We start from the raw sequence: 27,115 nt of genomic DNA on the forward strand, positions 1-27,115 counted from the left end.
CCAATCTCTTAATCGGATCTAGATACTTTTTTTTTAAGCATAACTTTTTTAGAATTAGTCCAACATTAGGGGAAAGGGGAAGGAATGGACCTATTTAATCGATTGAAAGGTTCAGAAGGAGTTAAATAACCTTCAACAATGTTCAACCATGCTCCTGAAAATTTTGAAGAGAAAACGTAGCTAAGGAGATTCGATCTCTTGACATGCATCCTATCACAATTGATCTCAATACCTGGCTAAAAGGTCTTTTTAAACTCAAGCAAATTTCTTTTACTTCGGTATCTTGATCATTTATGTTATTAATTTATTCAACAATATTTAAAATCTTAAAATCTTATTCAACTTATCTGGACTAATTTAAAATTTAAAATAATAATAATAAAAAAGTTTCAGCTAAAAAGAGATGAGATTTAAGAGGCAGAGAGAAAATAAAGGGATTAGAATCTAGAACTTTTAATTTTTGAAATTTTAATTTTGGCCACTAAATCAATGTGGAGGCTAAACCATGGCACCCCTTGACCTGGTTAAATACATTGTACTGAATAAGATTCTGCAATTATAAGAGAAGGCCAATGAAATACACTAGGAATTAATCTTTTGAGCTGTTTTTGTTTACTTGGAAAATGGATAGTGTAACTTGGGCAGTTGACAATTTTTAAAATTTTCGCTTTTTGTTCCCTTCTATACAGAATTCTAACTCATTTAAAGTATGAATTAGAAGATAATAATAATGTTTTCTGTTCATTAGAAACTCTCTTTTTTTTTTTCGGCCTTTTTGTTTCTTTTGAATTTTACACCAATATTAGTACTCAAGCACATTGAGGGAGCATAACCATCTATAGTTCCGAATAAACCCTTTAATTTATAAAAACGATTTATAGCAAAATACTAATCAAATTAAATATCGCAAATAAATTCATGAGAAAAAAGGGGGAATATATTTCTCATGGCAAATCCCAAGAGGTAATAGCAGAGTCTCCGCTCCCCAAGGCGATAGGATATGAGAACGCGACTCTTTCAGAAAAGCGGGATTCTTCCTATAGAAGCCTCAACCGCTTTTACTGAAGAAGCGCTTTGTTTTGACGAATTCAATCATAATAACTTTTTGAGACTTGCGAGCATTATTGTATCAATCAGCTCGCCCCAATTAAACAATCGTCGTCGTTCCATAAACATACCACCGAACACAGATATAAAGGCGAGACGACGTCGTAGAAAAGCCCAGAAAAAAAACCATAAAATTAATTAATTGAGTGGTCATCAAACATCAGAAAATTTAAAATCTTTTCTCATACACAGCATTGTCAAACTGTGTCAGAAGGTGTCCTAAGATTTTAAGATTTCATCATCTGTATGATTTATTAATAATCAAAACTAAGAATAAAAATAAAAAGGAATACGAAAAAAAAAAGAGAGGAAGAATTTGGAGAACGAATCAGAAAGAACGTAGCAAAGGCTATTATAAATCAAATGAAGAAATTTCATCAATACCTTCTATAACTTTCATCATATTCATCCTCCCTTAAATATATAAGAAAAAAATTTGTAAAAATAAAATATTTTACTTAAATATTCGAGCAAATATACCTGAGCAGCCGAGCTTAGCTCCAGGGAACCAGTGGACATCTAAAGGTGGAGATCTGAAGACGACGAGAGGAGGGGAATTTATACAGATGGACTTTGGAGCCCTAACACAGCTTGGGGCTGTAAATGATTCTTTTGAGAAGGTGGCCCCATTGGAGTAGGCCTCTGAGTTTTAACTAATAAGACTGGGCCGATGAGTCCAACGTACTACAGTATATGTCCAAAATGAAAGCCGACATATATGGTTTATTTTGTTCTTGCAAATTGCCTTACTTAAAAATTTGAAAATTGATTTAAAAGTAAGGTTTGCGCTTAATCTCTAGGTGAAATCATATTTATGATTCTATTTATTTATAAATAAATAAACAACTTCGAGATGACGATTAGGGCCTGAAATTCAAAATGGTTTCATAACCTACTCCATTTTTATTCTCTTATGCATTTAAGCAGTTAGAGTTTAAGCTCAAACTTGATCAAAATCGAGTCTAGATCGGTTATTTAGCCGGTACTGATTCATCACAAAAATACAAGTTTTGAGTCAAAAAAAAAGTGTGGCATATAAGAATTCTAAGGTCAAAAGTGGAATTTCCGCTATTATACCCAAAGAAAGGATTAACATTTCCTACTGAACTTACCTTGGGCCCCTGCAACTTTCCTCATTATTACCAGTCAATTGAACTGAAGCAGAATTCCTTTGCCTCTGAATCATCCGCGTTCAAGTGCATCCAGGACAAAGCTGAGGGACCTGATGACTTATTTGCATATAGTTTAGGAATTGAAAGAGGCAAAAATGCGAAATGATTTCCCCATGGAATTTCTGCATTAGTTTTGACTGTCTCGCTTATTGACTTGTACCCTGCGATGGCTCTGGTGTAGAGTAACACTACTACTAGTACCGTACTATTCGTTGCGCTTGACTTATGATTCACTTGTTGCATATATAATCTTGTCCCCAACATGATCATTCCGTAATTACTTCATTAAACAAATACCCTAATCAATGAAAACTATGAAGGATAATATATTAAACTGATTTTCATCAACTTCATCAATTTTTGAAACAAGATTCAAAGGAAAAAAAAATAGTAGTTAAAAGAGGGAGAGGGGGTCAAATTCCATAGGAATGCAAAACCACTTTTACAGTTGCCTGGCTGATAGTACCAGGGTCCAATCTTGGACTGATTGAAAAGAGAGGGGGGGGGGGGGTCCAATCTTGGATTGCATTAGACTATAAGAGTAAGGCCTGTACTAGGGTAATTCCAGTTATAGATTTGTTTGGACAAAGTATTATTCAAAATATTATTTGAAATAATTACTGTAATATTTTTTATAATGTGATGTATATGAGATAAAAAAGATGATTCGAAACATAAGAAGGTGGGTTGAAAAATGTGGTTATAATTCAAGCGAAATATTATTTGGAATAACTTGCTATCCAAACAAATGTTTGAATTTTACTTACAAACATTGATATTTTTATCATAAATTAAATGTTTGAAAGTAAAATAGTCATAAAGAGCCGATACTTTAAATAGGTAATGCGTACTACATATAGTTTAACATGCAAATAGTTTGTTAATTAGTTAGTTAATTAATTAGTTAATTAGTTAAGCAGTTAATTAGTTAATTAGTTTAACATGCAAATAGTTTGTTAGTTTCGGACAAACAACAGATTTAGTTTATTAGTTAATTAAATAATTAGTTAATTAGTTAATAGTTAATTAGATAATTAATTAATAGTTAATTACTTTAACTATTAACTAATTAGATAATTAGTTAAGCAATTGTCAAGCAAATAATAATTATCAAGCAAGTAAGGGCAAAATTGGAAGAAAATTCTTATCTCACTTCTACAAAAGCTGTCAAGGAGGTCTCTGCAACAAATTGTTACTGTTTAGAGGAGGTGAATGCAATTTCTAAACCTAGAGGGGAGGTCAGTGCAAATGTCAGAAATCTCAGGGGAGGTTTCTGCAATTATCCCATTTCAAAAACATGCACATCTGATTTGAAATGCTTTTGTGTGTGGTCATTACGATGTTGAAGGTGTTGGTGCAAATATACCAGAACAATTTAATGAAAATTCTGAAAAGTTGGACGAGAAAAAGACAAGGCAGGAGTGAGTAAGTCAAGATATAACAGTCCAATAAATGATACCACTTGAGGTTTGGCCTTGATTTGTTTGGTATGATCAAGGGAAAATGCCATGGCGGTTATAGTCGTTGGCCAAAAGTCCACGCCTTCTTCACCAGATCGAATTGGAGAGCAATCATCTTGTAACAAGGAACTCTTTAGAAATTAGAACACCATCTCCAAAGTCACATATTGTATTGAAGACCCTTGAAAAAATACAGGGCAGAAGTTTAAGGGTAGTGTTAAAACTTGCTCTGGCACCGTTGAACTTTGTCTTAAACTGACGTGAAGGGAATGTTAATGGTAGGCAATGTATTTTTGAATATTTTGAAATGTATAGTTTAAAAACTTTGAAAAAATTTTTGAGGTTATTGTAACTAAAAATATTTAAAAAACTTGTAGCAGACAAACTTGACAAAAAACTTGTCTTCCAAATAAGGCCATACTATCTTTTATATTGAAACATTGAGTGATTTTGATATGAATTTATTTAAAATATAATATACGGTTAGGCAAGAACGGTAAATGAAAAGAGATTGTTACCGGTAGATGGAACCAAGGAAATAAATGATGATTGTATAAAATTTTCATTAAGATGGAGATATCTCTATACACTCCAAAAGTACTGAAAACGTGCATATATAACTTACACACAATCTATAGGAACTGAGGTTTCTACAAGGGAATTTTTATATAACTTAGCACCCCATGCAAATTACTAGTGTATGAAGTAAAATGATTTCAACAAGTAAAGTAAATTTCAACAAAATCCTTTGTTGATTAACTTTCTAGATAATGGAGAAAGGGGTAAGCCATGCAGATTGCATCTTGCTGAAAGCTTTAAATTAGAAAGTTAAAGACCTAGTCTCTTGAACAAATTTTTATTCCATTATATACTTCCTTGTCAAAGGTACGAGGCGCAAATTAAGGTTGTATAAGAATAAGCAGATATATTCTTCTTGACCAGTACATGTGTGTTTCGTGTAATACAGAAATAAAGAAGAAACAAAAGAACAAATCTGGATTTCCATTTTCTGTCAATTTCCCAATTTGACATGAGAAAGATAGAAAGCTAGGAAGCCTACCGTCATAGAGGAAAATCGGGGATTGATTGGTAAGAAGACATCCTTCAGTAGCGGGATTGCCATAGAGTCATCTATCGAAATTTCTGATTCCATTACGGCAATAACGCCGAGTGATATGGCCGAGCTTCTCAGGTACTGTCCACTCGGACTGAAAGGCTGTAACAACTCTGCATGCTCAACCTCCATTTACTTCTCTGAGCTATTTGTTATATTGATCTTTGATGGTGTACAAATGAGTCTTTTTCACCAGTATTGTAGCTAAATTATACAATGCATTTTGACATTACTAGTACTGACATATTTGTTTTTTGACACATAAGTTTTATTAGTTTGTCAGAAGCAATTATGTCCGGATGCCTTTGTTTTCTGATCAAATGCCAATCTATTGGCCACCACAAAAGATTTGGTTTTATGGGGTAGAAAGTTAAGGGTTTAAATCTTTACTTTCATCACTTTGTCACTAACTCCTGGTTTCTCAAATTTATACAGATTCGTAGTGCATTCATTTGGTTTGATGAAGTTTTAGTTCTTGTCAGTTTTTCATAAGGGTGGCAATTTCCGACACGACTTGAAAACATGACATGAACCTGACACGAAATTAATGGGTTTGGGTTGAGGTTTCGCGGGTTCAGTCAGAATCGGGTCGAACCCGATGGACCCGAAAAGAAAACTGGTCGAATTCGGGTCAACCCGTGGGTGACCTGATACAACTCGATAACCCGTTTACGAATTAAAAAAAATTTAATAAACATAAAAATTATCTTATCTAACTAAACTAAGTTATTCTTTTTTTCCAAAGGCATTATCACTTAATTCTAAATGAATTCATTTAACTTGTGTGAAATTGAAATTATATATTTGGACAAATAATGTATTATATTATTTTTTTACTTTTATACTGTTTTAATTTATTTTATATTTGGTTTGGGATAAAACATTTTTACGGCGTTTTAATTTATTTTAAATTTGGTTTGGGATTATTTATTTAAATTTTTATTACTTGATTATAGTAATATTTTCTCCTTTAATTCTAAATCATTTGGTATAGCTTGATTCATTATAGCAAAATATAAATGAAAGCAAGTAATATTTCTATTATTTTGAAATCTGTTCTTAAATTTCTTATAATAGGGTTCATGGGAAATCCATTCAATACCTTGAATACCAAAAGCATGAATCAAATGGACCATGCAGCAATTAGTGACAGTTCAAACAAAAGAAAAAAGTCTGCTTCAAAAGGTCGCTGCCTCTTCAAGTATTCAAAGGTCAAATACCCCTTCAAAAGGAAAAGAGACGGAAGCAGCAAATCCAGCCCAAGATTTTTTCCTTTCAAAAATGATGACAAATCCGGATATGTTTCAAGAATATCTGAATTATTTGAAGGAACAAACAAAAGAAGACAAAAGAATTTCAAATCAAAGACCCACAACAGCTGGATCCACTACGGCGGCGGAAGAATCTTCGTCATCACCCACTCAAACATCTAACCCTTTTGGTGGGCCATGCGCACAAGATCCGTATGACTACTAAAAGCTAATTTTCAAAAAGATGGTTGGCAACATTTCAAAAGCTACGGATTGCTCCATCCAATCAGAAGAAGATTTCAAGATTACGAAGATAAAAAGATAAAATGAAAATGAAATGAGCATTTTCAATTCATGTATAAATAGATGTAGGATTTCAAAAGACAGGAATCGATCAATCTATGTGATCTGAGCCTTCCTTATTGTAAACATTCTCCTAGTCTCCAATAAAATCAAAAAGCTTTCATTCACATTCGCTTCCACGCCCCACGCTCATCTAATTCCTAAACTCAAGACTATTCAAGAACTTTAATTACAAACTATTCAAGAACTTTAATTACAAGTAAGTTCAAAACCCTCTCTTCATTTTCTTTCAACACCTGTGATTTCAATTATTTATTTCCTACTATAATTTTCTGTTCATGCCTGGGCTGGTTCTGGTACCAGTGCCTGGTCAGAAATTGTTTTAATTATAGTTACTATCTATGCTATATTCTGACTATTTTCTATGCTGTGTTGGTAAGCCATTGAGACTTAGTGAGACCGTTGGTAAGCCTAGAGAGTTGGTGTTCCCGGCATAAGACTATGGTGTTCCCATAGGATAGATGAATAGAAGAAATTAGCAAATATGGCAGCTAAATTAAAGCGATGGATGACTAGATCTGATTCAAAAAATTCAGACTTGGTATTAAGTAATGAAGTTAAGATGGAAATAGATAGTTCAAATTGGACTATACCTGAACAGAAAATTGAAGAAATTTACAAAGTAGGATTATTTGATTTCAAAGTAGCAATGACTATAAAAATACATGAGAAAACTCGATCTGTAAACGAACAATTTCAAACTATACATTTATTAAATGATCAATCATTACAAAAATATATTAATAATGGATATAGATATATTCACATAGGTTTGGTACAAGTAGCCGTAAAACCCTTAGTTCATATGGGGGTGGATGCCCCAATCTTCATGGCATTAAGAGATAAAAGACTCAAAAGATATAAAAGCTCTTTATTAGCATTAATTCAAACTAACACATGTAATGGTCCTATTTATTTTAATTGTGCACCTAACTATTCAATAGAGATGACAGACCCATTAATAATGGATTCATTAGTCCTAGATATTCACTTACACGGGAACGAATTTCATAAAAATTGTAAAAATTTTGCTATAATCTATAAAGTATATTTTAAATTATTATCCTCTCAAATTTCACCAAAATGTATAATGGTACCTAGTTCAAAAGATGAAACAGTTTTATTAGAACTACAAGCAGAAAAATCTAATGTATTTACTCCTAAAAAATTAAAATGGAATGAAATAACTATTCCACAAGAATTTCAAATCCACAAATTCCTCGAAATATAGAACAAATTATTGAAGAAGTCGATGGAACGGTAACATTACAATTTCTTTCATTTAGAGAAAGACCCTCTAGTTCTTACAAATCTTATTCATATACACAACCTCCTAGGCATTCTATGACAGACTTTCCAAAAACCTTTCAACCAGTTCAAAATCAAGATACGAATTATAAGTTTAAAAGTCCTGTTCCAGAAATAATACAGACAAACAAAAGTGAATATTCACCCACACATTCACAAATGGCAGGAGAAATTAATATGATAAACTTAAAAAGAAAAATAGATTTTAATAAATTAGACCATGCAGATGGTATAAAAATATTTCATTTATCTTTTGCTTTACTTTGCAATTATTAGCTTTATGTCCTAATCTTCCGCATTTCCAGCAAGTAATATTTCTATTATTTTGAAATATGTTCTTAAATTTCTTATAATAGGGTTCATGGGAAATCCTAGAAGGTTGTCTTCTCCCTTTTTTAATATAATCAGATTTTTTGTAAGATTTTCTTTTTAATGCAGAAGGTGATCTAATACCTTGAATACCAAAAGCTTCATAAAATGATCCTATTTCTTGTTTTTGTGATCCATACTTCTGTTGCATTTTTAATTCTAAATCATTTGAAAATATTTCATTTATCTTTTGCTTTACTTTGCAATTATTAGCTTTATGTCCTAATCTTCCGCATTTCCAGCAAGTAATATTTCTATTATTTTGAAATCTGTTCTTAAATTTCTTATAATAGGGTTCATGGGAAATCCTAGAAGGCTGTCTTCTCCCTTTTTTAATATAATCAGATTTTTTGTAAGATTTTCTTTTTAATGCATAAGGTGATCTAATACCTTGAATACCAAAAGCTTCACAAAATGATCCAACTTCTTGTTTTTGTGATCCATACTTCTGTTGCATTTTTAATTCTGTGCATAATGCTAATCCTTCTTTTTTAATAAATCCTAATAATTGTCCCATAGTGACTCATTCCAATGATAATATATCTGTACCCATTTCTTTTTGTAAATTAGTCATAATTCTTTGAGAAAATAAAGTTGGTAGTCCAGTGATAAATTTTTCTTTCCAAAATGACATATTACAATCAGGTCTTCTTAATACATATGTTAAAAACATATCTTTGTACCATCTGTAATCTGTAAGAGTTGGACATCTTAAATTGGTTAAAAACATTTTATTAGAGTGTAATTCTTCTTTTGGCCCACCAAAAGGGTCAGATGTTGAGTGGGTGACGACGAAGATTCTTCTGCCGTAGTAGATCCAGCTGTTGTGAGTCCTTGATTTGAAATTCCTTTATCTTCTTTTGTTTGTTCCTTCAAATAATTCAGATATTCATGAAGCATATCCGGATTTGTCATCATTTTTGAAAGGAAAAAATCTTGGGCCGGATTTGCTGCTTCTGTCTCTTTTTCTTTTGAAGGGGTGTTTGACCTTTGAATACTTGAAGAGGCAGCGACCTTTTGAAGCGAACTTTTTTCTTTTGTTTGAACTGTCACTAATTGATGCATGGTCCATTTGAGTTTTTCGTCTGTTTGAAGAAATTTGAGTACTGTCTCTTGGGAGCATATTTCTTGTTTGAATTCATCCCACCATTTAACTTTGAATTCTCTAACCAAATACATTGGTAATGGTGCTTCTAGATCTTGCATAATTTTAAAACTCCAGCAAAATATCCAAGGTACTTTGAATTCACTGTGAAATAATATTGAACGAGTATATTCTTCTCCTTGAATCTTTTTGCAATAAGTCTGAAATCCCATTAACACTTTTGGAGGATATATCTCCTGTTGAGGTCCATAATATCTCCACCAATGATAGAACCAAATTGGAAAATCCTTTGGGCAATGTTCATGAAATATAAAAAACCATGAATGATCAAATGGTCTGTATAGAAAAGCTCTATACCAGGCCTGTTTGTAATCCTGATATGTGAATCCTTCTGGAATCCGCCGGACTGAAAAATTCTTTTTTGAATATATAGAGGCCCATTCTCCTGGGGAGCAAACCTTTTTAGTTATACATTTGCAATGAGCTATTTCCTTTGGATTTGAAGGATTGGGTTTTGCAATAATTTCGACTGATCCAGTATCAACTAAAATCAGTTCATAATAAGATTGATTTTTGAGGGGGTCATCAGGACACCAATAGCATCCTTCTGGGAAAATCCTCTGAGTAAGGGTTTTGAGTGTGGTATAGGGAGGTACTTCTTTGAATTTAGTTAGAGTAATATGTTGAATCAAGGGTTTTATAATATAAGGAGATTTCTCTTTTGCAATTGGGGTTTGTGGTGCTTTTGAAGAGTTGGATGGATTTTGAGCTGCTTGAACATAAGATAAAGCTGGGAAATCTTGAAATAAACTATATCTATTTGAAGTAGGGACCTTACTTTGAGACATTTCATAATCCTTTGGAGTGCGAGCCATATCTGCAAAATTAAAGTCAAGAAATAATTTTGTTGAGTTTCTCTCGAAACTGTTGAATTTGTTGGTCATAATTTTCTGTAATCTGTATAAAGTATATTTTCTTACTCACGAATTTCTTCAAGGGAATGGATCGTGAGTCACACAAAGAATACATTCGAAGATTACGAAGAGAAAGAGACGATCCTATTCTTCAAAGAAAAGATAAAAATATTTCCAATAGATACCATACTTATTATATTAAAAATCCACAAGGGGAAATTCAGCCTATTCCTCATCATCAAATTCAAAATCATTCCCCAATTTATATTAGACCCAGTTTTTGGTCTGTTCAGACTCCTAAAGAAAAAGCCTTTCTTCTCAAAAGACAAATCAGAATTACAAACAGGCCTGGTATAGAGCTTTTCTATACAAACCATTTGATCATTCATAGTTTTTTATATTTCATGAACATTGCCCAAAGGATTTTCCAATTTGGTTCTATCATTGGTGGAGATATTATGGACCTCAACAGGAGATACATCCTTCAAAAGTGTTAATGAGATTTCAGACTTATTGCAAAAAGATTCAAGGAGAAGAATATACTTGTTCAATATTATTTCACAGTGAATTCAAAGTACCTTGGATATTTTACTGGAGTTTTAAAATTATGCAAGATCTAGAAGCACCATTATCAATGTTTTTGGTTAGAGAATTCAAAGTTACATGGTGGGATGAATTCAAACAAGAAATATGCTCCCAAGAGACAGTACTCAAATTTCTTCAAACAGGCGAAAAACTCAAATGGACCATGCAGCAATTAGTGACAGTTCAAACAAAAGAAAAAAGTTCGCTTCAAAAGGTCACTGCCTCTTCAAGTATTCAAAGGTCAAATACCTCTTCAAAAGGAAAAGAGACAGAAGCAGCAAATCCGGCCCAAGATTTTTTCCTTTCAAAAATGATGACAAATCCGGATATGCTTCAAGAATATCTGAATTATTTGAAGGAACAAACAAAAGAAGACAAAGGAATTTCAAATCAAGGACCCACAACAGCTGGATCCACTACGGCGGAAGAATCTTCGTCATCACCCACTCAAACATCTGACCCTTTTGGTGGGCCATGCGCACAAGATCCGTATGACTACTAAAAGCTAATTTTCAAAAAGATGATTGGCAACATTTCAAAAGCTACGGATTGCTCCATCCAATCAGAAGAAGATTTCAAGATTACGAAGATAAAAAGATAGAATAAAAGCTTTTTGATTTTATTGGAGACTAGGAGAATGTTTACAATAAGGAAGGCTCAGATCACATAGATTGATCGATGCCTGTCTTTTGAAATCCTACATCTATTTATACATGAATTGAAAATGCTCATTTCATTTTCATTTCATTTTCATTTCATTTGAATTTTATCTTTTTATCTTCGTAATCTTGAAATCTTCTTCTGATTGGATGGAGCAATCCATAGCTTTTGAAATATTGCCAACCATCTTTTTGAAAATTAGCTTTTAGTAGTCATACGGATCTTGTGCACATGGCCCACCAAAAGGGTCAGATGTTGAGTGGGTGATGACGAAGATTCTTCCGCTGTAGTGGATCCAGCTGTTGTGGGTCCTTGATTTGAAATTCCTTTGTCTTCTTTTGTTTGTTCCTTCAAATAATTCAGATATTTTTGAAGCATATCCGGATTTATCATCATTTTTGAAACGCAAAAATCAATCTTATTATGAACTGATTTTAGTTGATACTGGATCAGTCGAAATTATTGCAAAACCCAATCCTTCAAATCCAAAGGAAATAGTTCATTGCAAATGTATAATTAAAAAGGTTTGCTCCCCAGGAGAATGGGCCTCTATTTATTCAAAAAAGAATTTTTCAGTCCGGCGGATTCCAGAAGGATTCACATATCAGGATTACAAACAGGCCTGGTATAGAGCTTTTCTATATAGACCATTTGATCATTCATGATTTTTTATATTTCATGAACATTGCCCAAATGATTTTCCAATTTGGTTCTATCATTGGTGGAGATATTATGGACCTCAACAGGAGATATATCCTCCAAAAGTGTTAATGGGATTTCAGACTTATTGCAAAAAGATTCAAGGAGAAGAATATACTCGTTCAATATTATTTCACAGTGAATTAAAAAAAATTTAATAAACATAAAAATTATTTTATCTAACTAAACTAAGTTATTCTTTTTTTTCAAAGGCATTAATCACTTAATTCTAAATGAATTTATTTAACTTGTGTGAAATTGAAATTATATATTTGGACAAATAATATATTATATTATTTTTTTACTTTTATACTGTTTTAATTTATTTTATATTTGGTTTGGGATAAAACACTTTTACGGCGTTTTAATTTATTTTAAATTTGGTTTGAGATTATTTATTTAAATTTTTATTACTTGATTATGTAATTAATCTTGTAAGAAATTGGTTTTATTAGAAATTATAGTGGTAAATTAATAAATTAAAATTAAGTTTTGGGTCATTTCGGATCGACCTGCCAACCCGAAATTTTCGAGTTCGTGTTAGGTATTCTGATCTATTTCGGGTTGACGGGTCAGGTTCGGGTCAACAGGTTTTCTGTTATACTCTGGTCTCAATCCTACCCGTCAACCCGAAACGGACTCGATTGCCACCCTTAGTTTTCCATGATCCAATTGAGCCTTCTAAAATAAGTTAGAGTAGGAGTAGAGTAGATGTTGCCGATTGACATTAAAAAAAAAAGGAAAGAAAAGTGTAGCGCTATGGCCTGTTGCAATGAGGTGATGAACTTCATATTTAGCGGCGGGAATCGGGAAGTTTGATTCACCAACTTTTCCGCTACCATGTTTGAGATGCCTCGAGAGATTAATTCGTTTGGCTATGCTTCAAATCCAGACGGGTGCGTGCGTAGTGCACCCGTCTGGTCCGGTGGTGGTTCTGTCCCCATCGGTCCCTATAGACTCAGTTGAGCCTCCCCCGTAGATAGAGTAAGAGTAGGAGTAGGAGTAGGAATGACAATTGACAAAAAAAAAGAGAGATTAATTCGTTTGGAACTAATTTTGCACCGCTACAACAAGGATAAGAAACGGACTTTGTCTTTTAGCTTTATTCCATGTGAAAGTAACCTAGATTTTCCAATGAATCAATGCAATTTAAGAACAGATAGATCAAGTGTAAGGCTCTGATAAAATTAGAGCAGATATTGTCAAGAGTGAGTTTCAATTTAGTAGTGTCTAGTATAAGTTTATTTTGTGAGTGTTATTATTATATACGCCTTGAGTGTAATAAAATTATTTACTTACCTCCATTATTATTAGATTTAATCCAATATTTTGTTATTAGAATCCACCACAATTCAACAATAGTTTGTGTAGTTTTTCCTCTTCAAACGCAATTTATTTTTATTACGTCCTAATGGACGACGGGAGGCATTAAATGCAACAATTATAGAAGAGAATTATGGGCCATAATCAAAAGATTGGTATTCCCTAAAATGTAGAGGATTAATCTTCTATACACAGACAGTGTATACACTTTTACCATTAGATACATGATACATAATTCAAATTTGAATTTGAAACTCAAATTTTGTATATGTGTCGTATATCCAATCGTAATAATATATACGCTATCAATGTATATAAGATTTACTCAAATGTAAAATAAATATGTAAATCAAACAAGTTCGAAACTTGTCTGTTAAATCAATTAAGTTTGAGATACAACTTGTAAAGGCTTAGGATAAAAGGCACAAAGCTTGATGGCCCTAATTTCATAAACAGTAATAATATGTTACTCAAGTTCTTCTATCATTCGATAAAACCTTTTATCAAAGGTTTTTAGTAATATAACATGACCAAATTTCGAGTAAATCAAACAGAAACAAGTCTTGAAAATCAAATTAACAGTGATGAAATCAATTTATCTTTTGTGGAGAAGTCTGGACAGCTGCTTCAAGGATGGCCTCAAAAGCATTGTTGATGCAAGACTTGAACTTGCAAGGATCTATAAAATCTTTCTCTGTTACAAGGCAAATCCTCAGCTTTCCCGCGTAACTTATAACTGTTATGTGGAGACTCTGCATATTCAACATGCAAATAAGGATGTTATGGTGGCTACAAATAAATCATATATGTGTAAATGTGTGTGTAGAGAGATTATCAATAATTGAATCTATCAGTGGACGGATAAGACATGAAATAATAAAAATAAAAATAAAAAAAAGAGGAATTACTTGTGGATCACCAGGAACAGCAAAGTAAATTCCTTTTACTGGATGATCAGCCAAAGACATTTGCTCCACTGGCCCTATTAGATTGGTAATTGCCATGCTTGAATTCTTGAGAATGCCACGCATGTACCTGGCTACTGCCTGTAGACAGACTCCAAGAAAATATTCAATTAATCTCAGTAAGTACTCAAGCCTAATTGAGTTTAAATTCGAGCATAGTTAGTTTTGGCCTTTTAATACTTTTGTACTTCGAATGGTAAGTTTAAAGTTCCAAACTGGGATAATTCTTTTCTTTTATTTGGGAGTGAAATATTTTGAATTTAGGATCTTCTACTTGTAATCCCTTACACTTTACTATCCAACTCAATGCGCCCCCCTCCGAAACAAAAAAAGTGGGATAATTCTCATGTAAGAGTTTACAATCGAAAATATAGCACATAAGAATTTAAAGGTCCAAAGTGAAAAAATTCCTCTGTTATACCCAATGAGATTACCAAAATTTCCTCTAGAACATACCTCGGGGCCTTTAACTTTTCTCATTGTTTCCATCAAATAACTAGTCAAGAGTACTGAAGTAGAATTCCTTTGCCTCTGAATTATTTGGTGTGCTTCCAGGACAAAGCTCAGCGGATTTGATGACTCGGTTGCTGTAAGTTTAGGAATTGGAAGAGGCAAAAATGCGAAACGATTTCCCCATGGCATTTCTGCATTAGGTTTTGTAGAAATAGAACCCACAGGATAAAACAATTCAAGACAAAACTCAAAGTCAAATAAGTATTGCAGCGGAAACAAAAATCGAAGGAACAAAAACAAGGACAAGAGCCGAAAACAAGCAGAGCTCTAGGAGGCACCAATGTATCTTATTCTTCTCAACTCACGGCACAATGGAAGAGGCTACTAGTAGTGGTATATATAGACCACTTAGTCTCCTAAAACTTAGCTTCCGAAATACAATTGTATTTGGACTTAAAAACCACTACTGACTAGGAAACCAAGACCAACAATATAACAATCTTGATTTAACTACTACATAGCCTCCCTTAAATCAAGATTTTCAATTTTCACCATGCCGAGCATCTTCTTCAATTTCATGAACGCCTCCAATTTGAGCGGCTTTGTCAAAATATCAGCTATTTGATCTTCACTTCTACAATAATCAATGACAATTTCTTGCTCTTGAACTAACTCATGAATAAAATGATACTTGATATCAATATGCTTGCTACGTCCATGAAAAACTAGATTTTTTGTCAACTCAATTGCAGACAAACTATCACATAATATTTTGGTAGGACCGTCTTGCTTGTGTTGTAAAAATCCAAACATTCTCCGCAACCAAAGTGCTTGAGTAGCACTACTTGTGGCTGCCATGTACTCCGCTTCTGCTGTGGACAAAGCAACCACCTGTTGTTTCTTTGAGGACCAAGAAAATATACCAGATCCCAAGTAAAATGCATAACCAGAAGTGCTTCTCCTTTGTATTGTGTCACCAGCCCAATCACTATCAGTGTATCCAACAAGGTTGTTATCATGTGAAGATGAATAAAATATACCGTCAGATTGGTTACCTTGAACGTATCTCAAAATTCTCTTAGCAGCTTGCAAGTGAGACTGGCGTAGAGATTCCATGAATGTACTAATCAAACCAACTCCATAAGTGATGTCAGGTCTCGTAGAAGTTAAATACCTGAGACTCCCCATCAACCTCCTAAAATAAGTAGCATCAACAAAATCACCAGTACCATCTTTGGTTAATTCAATTTTTCTTCAACCGGCGTCATCATTGGTTTAGCCACATCTATCTTAAACTTCTTTAGAATATCACTTGCATACTTCCTTTGTGAAATAAAAATTCCATCATCCAATTGATGAACCTCAATACCAAGAAAATAAGACATCAATCCCAAATCTGTCATCTCAAATTGACTAATCATGGCCTCCCTGAATTCAGAAATTAGTTTGGAATTATTGCTTGTAAATATCAAGTCATCCACATACAAGCATACAATAAGGACATCTCCTTCAGAGTTGAATTTGATGTACAAAGTATGCTCATATGGACATCTCAGAAAACCATACTCAACAAAATAGGTATCAATGCGAGTGTACCAAACTCTAGGAGCTTGTTTCAAACCATATAATGCCTTTTTCAATCTATATACTTTATCTTCTTGACCCTTTCTAATATAACCTGCAGGCTGCTCAACATATACCTCTTCTTCAAGATAATCATTTAAAAATGCAGATTTCACATCCATTTGATGAATTTTTCAGCAATTATTTGCAGCAAGTGATACAATCATACGAACAGTATCAAGTCTGGCAACTGGTGCAAAAATTTCAAAATAATCAATACCTGCCTTCTGCTTATAGCCTTTGACAACCAATCTCGCTTTGAAGCGATCCACCTCTCCTGTTGGCTTATACTTGGTCTTATATACCCATTTCACTCCAATTGGCTTCTTTTCAGGTGGGATAGTGGTCAACTCTCATGTATCATTTTTCTCAATGGCATGAATTTCTTCATCCATTGCACGAACCCAATAATCATCTTTGACAGTTTCTTTAAATAAAACAGGGTCACAATCTGCAAAAATAGCAAAATTTACAATTGCTTCATCAGTTAAATCATCATCTGTGCCAACAACATAATCATCAAATCGGGCTGGCATGCGGCGTTCTCTCTGTGGTCGACTGGATGTCTCAACCTGAATAGTAGAAGTTGAGGGATCACCATAAGAGTGCACAACTTGCTCCACTACTTGCTTACTAGCACTCGGTCCCATAATGGAAGAAATGGATGGATATTTTGGTGATGTCTCGAGATCTTTTCTAGACCAATCCCAAACTCTATGTTCATCAAAATTTATATCTCTGCTAACAATCACCTTTCCTGTGTTTGGATTGAATAACTTATACCCCTTTGTCTCATGACTATATCCAATAAAAATACACTTTTTTACTTTGTCATCCAATTTCTTTCTCAACTGATCTGGAACATGCGCATACGCAAGACAGCCAAATACCTTGAAGTGAGAAATATCCGGTTTCATGCCAGTCCAAATCTCTTGTGGGGTCTTCCCAAAATTGTATCTAGTAGGACACCTGTTCAAAACATAAATAGCGCAAAATACTGCTTCTGTCCAAAGGGATTTAGGAATACCTTTGGAGTGCATCATAGATCTCACCATATCCATCACAGTCCTATTCTTTCTTTCTGCCACACCATTTTGCTGAGGTGTATATCTAGCTGTCATTTGATGTTTTATACCACTTTCCACTAAATAGTCATCACAAACAAGATACTCAGTGCCTCTGTCAGTTCTCAAAATTTTAATAAAGTAGTCACTCTGCTTCTTTACATAATATTTGAATTTTTTAAACACATCACATGCATCAGATTTATTTTTTAAAAAATACACCCATGTCTTCCTACTGAAATCATCAATGAAGGTAATAAAATACTTACTACCACCATTGGAAGGAACTTCAACTGAGCATAAATCTGAATGAATCAGTTCAAGCGGTCGATTAGCCCTCCAAGCCTTGTCTTTTGGAAAAGGATCCCTGTGCTTCTTTCCCAAAATACAAGACTCACACTTCTTGTCAGAAAACTCAACAGAAGGCAACCCAACAACTAATTTTTTTCTTGCAAGAAATTTCAAACTCCCAAAATTCAAATGCCCAAAACGCATATGCCATAACCAAGAATCATCACAAGTCACGAAATTAAAGCAAGGTAAATCACCACAGTTAAGAGAAAGAGGCCACAAACGACTACGGTTCATTTTTACCTTGGCAATTAATCCCAATTTCTTATCACTTATGGTGCCATCACCATATTTAAAATGCAGATCATAACCTTTCTCAGACAGTTGTCCCAAACTCAACAAATTATGATATAAACTTGGCACATAGAAAACATCAGAAATATAATTTGAAGACCCATCTTGCAAGATAATTTTGATTTTTCCTTTTCCAAGAACAGACACTCTTTCATTGTTTCCAAATCTCACAGATGCATGAAAAGATTCATCCAAGTCAGAAAACATCTCCTTTTTACCACACATATGATTACTACAACCAGAATCAATAAACTAATCATTTTTCATAGACTCTTCAGATGTAGAACTAGAAAACAACAAGATCTCCTCTCTATCACTACTATTTTCAGCCACTTTAGCATACACCTCTTCATTGGACCAACATTCATTCTGATAATGACCAATTTTACCACAATTATAACATTGGACATTAGATCTATCACGCCTTTGAAAATTATTTCTTTGACTTTGTTGTTGACTATTTTCCTGATCCCCATTAAAATTATTTCTGGGTTGGTAAGAATAATTACCTCTTCCACGACCACGAAAGTTACCTCTGCCTCCACGTTCTCTACCTCTGAAGTTCTGGCCCCTTTGATTTGTGTCCATACGATTCACCCCCTCTTTTCCTTTTGGGTGATCTACCTTGGCTTGTAACACCTCCTCTACTGTATCCGATGGCTGCTGATTCAGGGACATCTCATACGTCAGCAATTCACCTTCCAATTCAGCAAGTGACAAATTGTCAAGGTCCTTTGTGGCTTCAAGGACCGTCTTCTTGGTGTGAAATTTGGTAGTTAGAGATCTTAGAACTTTTTCAACAACTCTAACCTCTTCCAAATTCTCACCATTGGACTCCATATCATTGACAATTTCTTTAATTGTGCCAATAAAATCTTTAACTGACTCCGTGGATTTCATCTGGGCCAACTCAAATTGTCTCCTAAGTTCCTGCAATCTGATTTTTCTCACGTTAGCAGCACCTCGATTTGAGTTCACAAAAATTGTCCAAGCCTCTTTTACCGACTTTGCATGTATAAATTTTTTGGCAACATGCAACTGGACTTGAGTGTTGAGATAGTACATTGTCTTGCAATCCAACTGTCTATTTCTCTCTAATTCTTTAACTGTATTGCTTGATAATTCTATACCTTCTATCGGCTCCGTATATCCTGTTTCGACAATATTTCAAACTCCAATATTTTGGAAAAAATTCTTCATCATCGACCTCCAAGCCTCAAAATCGTTTTTACCATCGAAGATAAAAACGTGACAATTGTGCAAATAATTTGGATCCATATTTTAATTTCTCAGGATCTCAAACAAAGCTCTGATGCCACTTTGTAGAAATAGAACCCACAGGATAAACAATTCAAGACAAAACTCAAAGTCAAATAAGTATTGCAGCGGAAACAAAAACCGAAGGAACAAAAACAAGGATAAGAGCCGAAAACAAGCAGAGCTCTAGGAGGCACTAATGTATCTTATTCTTCTCAACTCACGGCACAATGGAAGAGGTTACTAGAAGTGGTATATATAGACCACTTAGTCTCTTAAAACTTAGCTTCCGAAATACAATTGTATTTGGACTTAAAAATCACTACCGACTAGGAAACCAAGACCAACAATATAACAATCTTGATTTAACTACTACAGGTTTGATCATCTCACTTACTGACTTGTACCCAGCGGTGTACCTGGTGTTGAGTAACACTGCAGCGGTACAATTTGCCTCGCTTGACTCATGATTCATTTCTCGCATATATATTCTTGTTCCAAACATGATTATTCCCGTAATCACATCATTAATTGTCTGTTAAGGAGTGGAAAACAAATGTCTTAGCCTATGAAAACAATTAAAATTGATGTATAATAAGTTAAACTGATTTTGGTCCACATTATTATCCCTTGAACAAGATTAGTAAAAAAAAAAAAAAGTGGCCAAAATCTATAAAAGACAAGGCAGATGAATAATCATGAAATTTCGATTCAGTAAATGACTCCAAGATTTACCACTCGAAGTTTGGCCTTGATTTGTTTGAATTGATCAAGGGAAAATTCCATAGTGGTCATAGTCAACGGTCGAAACAGCACCCCTTCGTCATCTGATCGAATTGAAGAGTGATCATCTCGTAACAAGAAGCCTTTCAGAACACCATATCCAAAATAGTAAATCGTATTGAAGGCCCTTGAGAGTACATCAGGCAAAAAAGTTGTGCTGGCAGTGTTGAACTTTGTCTTAGACTGAAGTGAAGGGAATGTCAACGGCAGGGAAGGATTGTCCGATCTTTTTAGACAAGAAAGAAGAGCTCCCACGAAGGAATATCCATCTCCAAGTGCATGATGAAGCTTAAATACAATATTGCTTGCCGCATTTGTTGTTGGATAATTCATTACATGAATTTCCCACAATGGACGCTCTGGTGGAAAATCCTCCATTCCTAGCTTTGACAAATAGTTTGAGAGACAATCATCATAATAATCTGGTGACATTCCTTGTGGAAATTTTGGAAAGTTCACATGCTCGTTGATATTCACTTCTACCCTTTTCCATTTCTTCTGTCCATCCTCTCCTGCAATCAGTTTCTTCACAATCAATTTGTATTCTACCTTGTCTTAGGAAGCTGTAGCTGGGAATCCATCATATATTTCTTTTTGTTTTTGAAATGGATTGCTACCTAAACTATATTGACTATTTCTTATTGCTGAACTCGACCTATTATTCATTTAAAAAACAGAACCTTTTTTTAGGGTTAATTCTGAAAATACCCCTGAAATTTGAATCGGATCCCCCCCGGGGGGTTCTAGTCTATTTTTATCAATCATGTTCACTTGGCATTGTGCGCCCAATTTTGCACTAAATTGCTCATGTGACATTTACTTGTTACTATAGAAAAACTAAATTACCCTCAAAAGCAATATCCTAAGTCTAAAGATTGTATAAAGCCTACAACTACACAACACAAATAATAAAAGAAAGGGTTGATTACTTTTGCATAACATTAAATGATGTCCTCTAAAGTTTCAAAATAATCACATAACCCCCTATGGTTTTATATAAGGTAGAGAATGGACAAAATGTACAATCATTTATGAGATTTATACCAAATGCACTCTAAAACTATGTGTGATAAAATCTTAATCTCTATATAACCCCTTTATAGTTTGTATAAATATCCAATTTAATGCCTCGAGATTTTTACATTCATCCATATGATCCCCCCATGCTTTTATATAATTAAGCCATCGATTGATTTAACATTTAAGTAAGGGTACTATTAGTATTTCAATTAATGACGTTATATAAGTTATTTTTCGTCAACTTTCCATTTTACATAAAATCATAGGGGGTAAAATGGATATTTTGAAATGTTAGAGGGATTACGTGGCAATAGACAAAACTACAAGAGGGTTACATGCAATTTACCCTAAAGAACAAAATATATCTCCATAGATCAAATCACCTTTTCAATTATTCTTTTTGACGATCAAGGGATTCCATGAATCTATAGGTGGAAAAGATGAAAGAACCCATGTGTATATATTCGGATGCTAATATAAGTACCACTCCTTGCTATGAAAGCAAAGTTTACACTAGCCAACATAAATTTCCAAAAAATTATCTTTTAAAACTTAAGTGTGGAAAATCTTACAGCGGGTGGTTCTCCGTGAAAGATGTCTAATTTTAGCTAAAATTTGGACATATGTGTTAAGTGTGTTGCACAGACTAAGCTTGATATGCTAGTGCAATAAGTGCAAAGGCCTTATCCAAAATTTTCAAGAAATGAAAAACAAATCTTGCTTCTTCAATAGAAGAAAATTAAGGAACAAATATGTGTACCATGATGGAGGAGAAGCGCGGGTTGATGGGTAAGAAGAGATCCTTAACTAGCTGAATGGCAATGGATTCGGCCATTGGAATTTCCAGCTCCATTACACCAATGATACTGAGCGATAAGGCCGAGCTTCTCATGTATTGTCCAGTAGGACTCACAGGTTCTAATAATTCTTCTTCGTGCTCAAACTCCATTATCATCCGATTTCTAGGATTGGTATTTGATGCTACACAGATGACTCATTTGGCTGAGCATGCGGCTCACTTATATACATATTGCCTTATGAGTAAATTACATATAACCCCATCATGATTTTGTTTATTGCCACATGACCCTTCTAACGTTTTAAAATGTTCACTTCACCTCCCTTATACTTTTATGTAAAGTGAAAATTTGAGAAAAATAGCATATGTAACTTTTTTAATTAAAATACCAATAGTGCTCTTATTAAATGTTAAATCAATCGACGGATTAATTATCTTGAATTAAAGTATAGAGGGATTACGTAGATAAATATAAAAATTATAGGAGGGTAAAATAGATATTATGCAAATCATAAGAGGATTACATGAATATTAAAATTTTATTACACGCATTTTCAGAGTGCACTCGATATAAACGCTGTAATTGATTGTGTGTTCCGTCCATTTTTTACATTATATAAAATTATAGGGAGTTTACGTGACTATTTTGAAACTATAAGGGAGGGTTTTGCGGACATTCATATCCAACGAATTTGCGCACGACATATTGAATATGTGGTATCATGGCTCAACTGCTATCCGGAAAAAGCATCAACCAACTACTCAAAAATCAAAAAGTTATTTGAAAGGAATGCATCAAGTACTCAATCACGAGCCCTTCCATACTTGTGCCGCGGAAGTTCACAAGCCATGAAAATTTGCCAATTCAAATCTTCCTGTGTGGGTTCGTAGATGATTGTAGCAAACTGTTCTTTCCTTTTCAAATGAGAAGCGGCCCAATAAAAGAAAGAGCATTGCCAGTAGGCATCACAGACGTGCAAGTATAAAACTTGTAAATGCTGTGCTTGCCGGTTTCTCTCTCTCTCTCTCTCTCTTTTTCCTCTTTTCTATTTGGGGGTCTTCCCTTCCAATTCCTTTCCATCTGCAAAGATGCCACCATTTAATTTTGAATAAGATGTTCTCCAAACTATAATCAATCTATTTCTGCTGCCAGAATGATAAAGCTGTCAACCATGACACAATCCCTAACATAGCAGGTGTCTCCATCAGACCAACCCAATTAAATAAACACACCAGTAGCAATCCTTCGATGTTTCACATGATTATAAATTATAATTCCTTTCTGAATAGGCGATAAGAGAAGAAAGGAACTCCAGTTGCAGTCCAAAAATTAAGGGACGAAAAGAACAGAAAAAGGAAAAAAAAATGGACCTCGACCAATCTTGAACAAAAGTACAGTTTGAAGTGGAAAATTTCTTTGCCTAACTCCAGAGGTTAATACTTAATAATGGGAGTGACAAGGTTAATATTCAGGGTTCACTTGGGTTACCAAAGGAAATTTAACCTAATGAAATTTGGACGGAGGAGTGAGTGGTTCCAGTGGTGGTCGACAAGTGAAGGAAAAAGGGACGGGAAATGGGGTGATACCAATAGACATGAAGGAAGAGAGTTTGGACCTTTGGGAACTTCATCTTTTAGGACTGCTGAAGAGAGTGAAGAGATTTTGTGAGAGAAAGAAAACACAAGGATAAAGGCGAATGGGAGGAAAGTGATGATGATGAGGTCTTTGGTTAATGGATTCAAAGAGGTTGAGGTTTGGTTAAGGGATTGATATATATATATATATATATATATATTCTTCATCTAAAAGATTAATTAAGTTCTTTGAGGCCATTTTTTCTACAGAATTTTACTTGATTAAATGAGTGCTTTTTTGAATTGTAAGTACACTTGATAAATTAATACCTCTTTAAAGTAATAAAATTTGTATGGTTCCAAAATTATTAATTTATAGAGGTTTTATTGTACTAAATCACACAATAATTGGTAATTGAACGTTCAACTACAAATGAAATTAGTTAATCAATTATGTAGAAATTAGTTATGATAGAAGGACCATGTGTTAATGTGTTGGACATTTACATGGTAAAATGTTTTGACGTAAATCTTCTACCACATATTTTTTTAATTAAAGCAATAAATTTGGAACATTGCGGTACCATCCAAGAGAGGACTCAGTGCAGTTGGAGTTTGGTATAGTTTGATCCAGTTGTTATATTTTTTATATTATTTGATGCATAATTACATTATATTATTGTATTCGAAGTAAAAATGATGCACATGAATAAAATATTTAACATATATTCATTACAATATTATGATGTATTTGTACATCAAAACTTTGAACATGTACAATGACTAAATGAAATCGCACAAAATACAATTATAGTGAGTCCTTATCCTAGCAGAAATTACTTATCGTACAACGTCTTTTGCAATTTACAATGTGTTGGACGTTTAAAAGGCAAGATATATTGACTTGATGAACCTTCAAAGCATATATTCATAACTAATGTAAGGGAAAATAACATCGATCATTCTTTAACAAAAATGAAATTTAGTCCCTCAAATTCAAAATGAGTTATCTTAATTGCTCACAAATAAGAAACACTCCTTTTTTACTTGGTCACATTTCCAAGTCATAATTTGACCGGAATAAGTTACGGACACATCAAGTATTCAACATTTAAAAGACAAATCTGACAACTCACATAATAATTCTTGACCCAATAGTAATTGTTGGTGTATTTGATATACAAGCACAAAAAAGTGCTGAAAAAAAGTGGGGTTGAGATTAATGATCTTAAGGCATCTTTTATGTTATTCTTAAGGTGTTATTGACCCTCCAATACACAAAGTATTTATTACAGGATTATGGCAAATTACTTCTAGAACACAACAAGATTTAGACAGACTTGATAACAAATATCAAGTTTTCTCTCAAAGAATGATCAATTGTTTTTCTAGTTAGTTTGATGTTAAGAAACTTGTTTATCTATTAGAAAATTATGTTTTTCACTTGTTCCTAATGTTTAGAAACAATGTATTCTTGAACACAACTTTTTAGTACAAAAAATAACCATCATTTGAAATGAAAATGTGCCAAAATATCCAGATGGGATCCTCAATTTAATATGTCTGTCCACTTTCTTGTTCAATGCAAAACTATATAATTCCACTTACTAATACGGCTGATATGACACATAACAAAACTTCAGACGTTTGGCTGCCATACACTTCTTCTTCTTCTTCTTTTTTGTTTTTTCAAAAATACCATTTAATTTAGATTACTACAATGACAATTTTCTACTTTCATCTCTGGCAATCCGTTATCAATTGCATCAACTAAAAGAGAGACAAAAGAAGTCGCAAATCTTCTTGACACTCAAGTCTCTTTCTTAATAATATGGTTCCCAAAATTGTTTACTTTCACTTACACCAGAAAGAAAAAGAATTGTTTTGTTGAAGAACTTCTTTCGTCTTCTAGGCAAAAAATGGTAGCAACAGGTTTTAGGAATTGTAACGATAGCAATAGGGTTTTGGGAATTGTAACTAAGTTGTGTAAATAATGTATTCTTGAACACAACTTTTTGGTACAAAAAATAACCATCATTTGAAATGAAAATGTGCCAAAATATCCAGATGGGATCCTCAATTTAATATGTCTGTCCACTTTCTTGTTCAATGCAAAACTATATAATTCCACTTACTAATACGGCTGATATGACACATAACAAAATTTCAGACGTTTGGCTGTCAAACACTTCTTCTTCTTCTTGTTTTTTTTTTTCAAAAATACCAATTAATTTAGATTACTACAATGACAATTTTCTACTTTCATCTCTGGCAATCCGTTATCAATTGCATCAACTAAAAGAGAGACAAAAGAAGTCGCAAATCTTCTTGACACTCAAGTCTCTTTCTTATTAATATGGTTCCCAAAATTGTTTACTTTCACTTACACCAGAAAGAAAAAGAATTGTTCTGTTGAAGAACTTCTTTCGTCTTCTAGGCAAAAAATGGTAGCAACAGGTTTTAGGAATTGTAACGATAGCAATAGGGTTTTGGGAATTGTAACTAAATTGTGTAAATAATTTATTCTTGAACACAACTTTTTGGTACAAAAAATAACCACCATTTGAAATGAAAATGTGCCAAAATATCCAGATGGGATCCTCTATCTAATATGTCTGTCCACTTTCTTATCCAATGCAAAACTATATAATTCCACTTACTAATACGGCTGATATGACACATAACAAAACTTCAGACGTTTGGCTGCCATACACTTCTTCTTCTTCTTCTTTTTGTTTTTCCAAAAATACCATTTAATTTAGATTACTACAATGACAGTTTTCTACTTTCGTTTCTGGCAATCTGTTAGCAATTGCATCAACTAAAAGAGAGACAAAAGAAGTCACAAATCTTCTTGACACTCAAGTCTCTTTCTTAATAATAAGGTTCCCAAAATTGTTTGCTTTCACTTACACCAGAAAGAAAAGAATTGTTTTGTTGAAGAACTTCTTTCATCTTCTGGGTAGAAAATGGTAGCAACAGGTTTTGGGAATTGTAACGATAGCAATAGGGTTTTGGGAATTGTAACTAAGTTGTGTAAATAGAGGAAATAAAAAAAAAATGAAGAAGAAACATAAGACAGTCAAACGTCTGAAGTTTTGTTATGTACCACATCAACAGTATTAGTAAATAGAACTACGTAATTTTGTATTGGACAGGAGAATGGACAGACATAATAGACAAAGGATCCCTTCTGCAAAATATTTAACCTATATACAAAATCCGGTCCTGGGGGCTTGTCTGCACAAAATCGGATCCAGGGCCAGATCCAATTTGTAAAGCAGGCCAATGAAAATCCCGCGCTAATCCTTCTTAGTCCAGGCCGAATCTAAGGCCGTTTCTGTAATGCGTACTCTCTAATAAGAAGCCGAGTGGGTGGGTTGGTCCGGGTGGAGAGAAAAAAAAAAGGAATTGAACTTAAAATCTTTTCTGGAGATGTCCATTTTCCTACTTGAACACCTTACGTAGCAACACTCTAATGACTTTATCATTTGTAGACGGG

General features: G+C 33.7%; 2 protein-coding genes and 2 non-coding genes across 4 annotated transcripts; all 4 read right to left on the reverse strand.

The window, feature by feature from the left end:
- Window positions 1-1,260: 1,260 nt before the first annotated feature.
- On the reverse strand, window positions 1,261-1,357 carry LOC113772700. The gene has a single exon (XR_003468659.1). It is a non-coding gene; the product is annotated as a small nucleolar RNA snoR31/Z110/Z27 (small nucleolar RNA).
- A 71-nt stretch (window positions 1,358-1,428) lies between these two features.
- Window positions 1,429-1,518, reverse strand: LOC113772701. The gene has a single exon (XR_003468660.1). It is a non-coding gene; the product is annotated as a small nucleolar RNA R32/R81/Z41 (small nucleolar RNA).
- A 16,913-nt stretch (window positions 1,519-18,431) lies between these two features.
- On the reverse strand, window positions 18,432-19,244 carry LOC113771772. The gene has a single exon (XM_027316332.1). It carries the CDS (start codon window positions 19,242-19,244, stop codon window positions 18,432-18,434), a length of 813 nt encoding a protein of 270 aa, XP_027172133.1.
- A 903-nt stretch (window positions 19,245-20,147) lies between these two features.
- LOC113771773 (O-acyltransferase WSD1-like) lies at window positions 20,148-22,188 on the reverse strand. Its single transcript, XM_027316333.1, has 2 exons — window positions 22,000-22,188; window positions 20,148-20,744 (listed from the first exon to the last, which is right to left on the reverse strand). The coding sequence occupies exons 1-2, from the start codon at window positions 22,186-22,188 to the stop codon at window positions 20,148-20,150; spliced, it is 786 nt and encodes a 261-aa protein (XP_027172134.1).
- Window positions 22,189-27,115: the final 4,927 nt, after the last annotated feature.

The sequence above is a fragment of the Coffea eugenioides genome, chromosome 5 (genome assembly GCF_003713205.1).
Source record: "Coffea eugenioides isolate CCC68of chromosome 5, Ceug_1.0, whole genome shotgun sequence".
NCBI classification, from domain to species: domain Eukaryota; kingdom Viridiplantae; phylum Streptophyta; class Magnoliopsida; order Gentianales; family Rubiaceae; genus Coffea; species Coffea eugenioides.

Coding starts and splice junctions, on each gene's coding strand:
- LOC113771772 (XM_027316332.1), bottom strand. CDS start 19,244: ATGTACTATCTCAACACTCAAGTCCAGTTGCATGTTGCCAAAAAATTT.
- LOC113771773 (XM_027316333.1), bottom strand. CDS start 22,188: ATGGAGTTTGAGCACGAAGAAGAATTATTAGAACCTGTGAGTCCTACT. Junction 20,745..21,999: donor CGCGCTTCTCCTCCATCATG/GTACACATATTT, acceptor TTGATTGTGAAG/AAACTGATTGCAGGAGAGGA.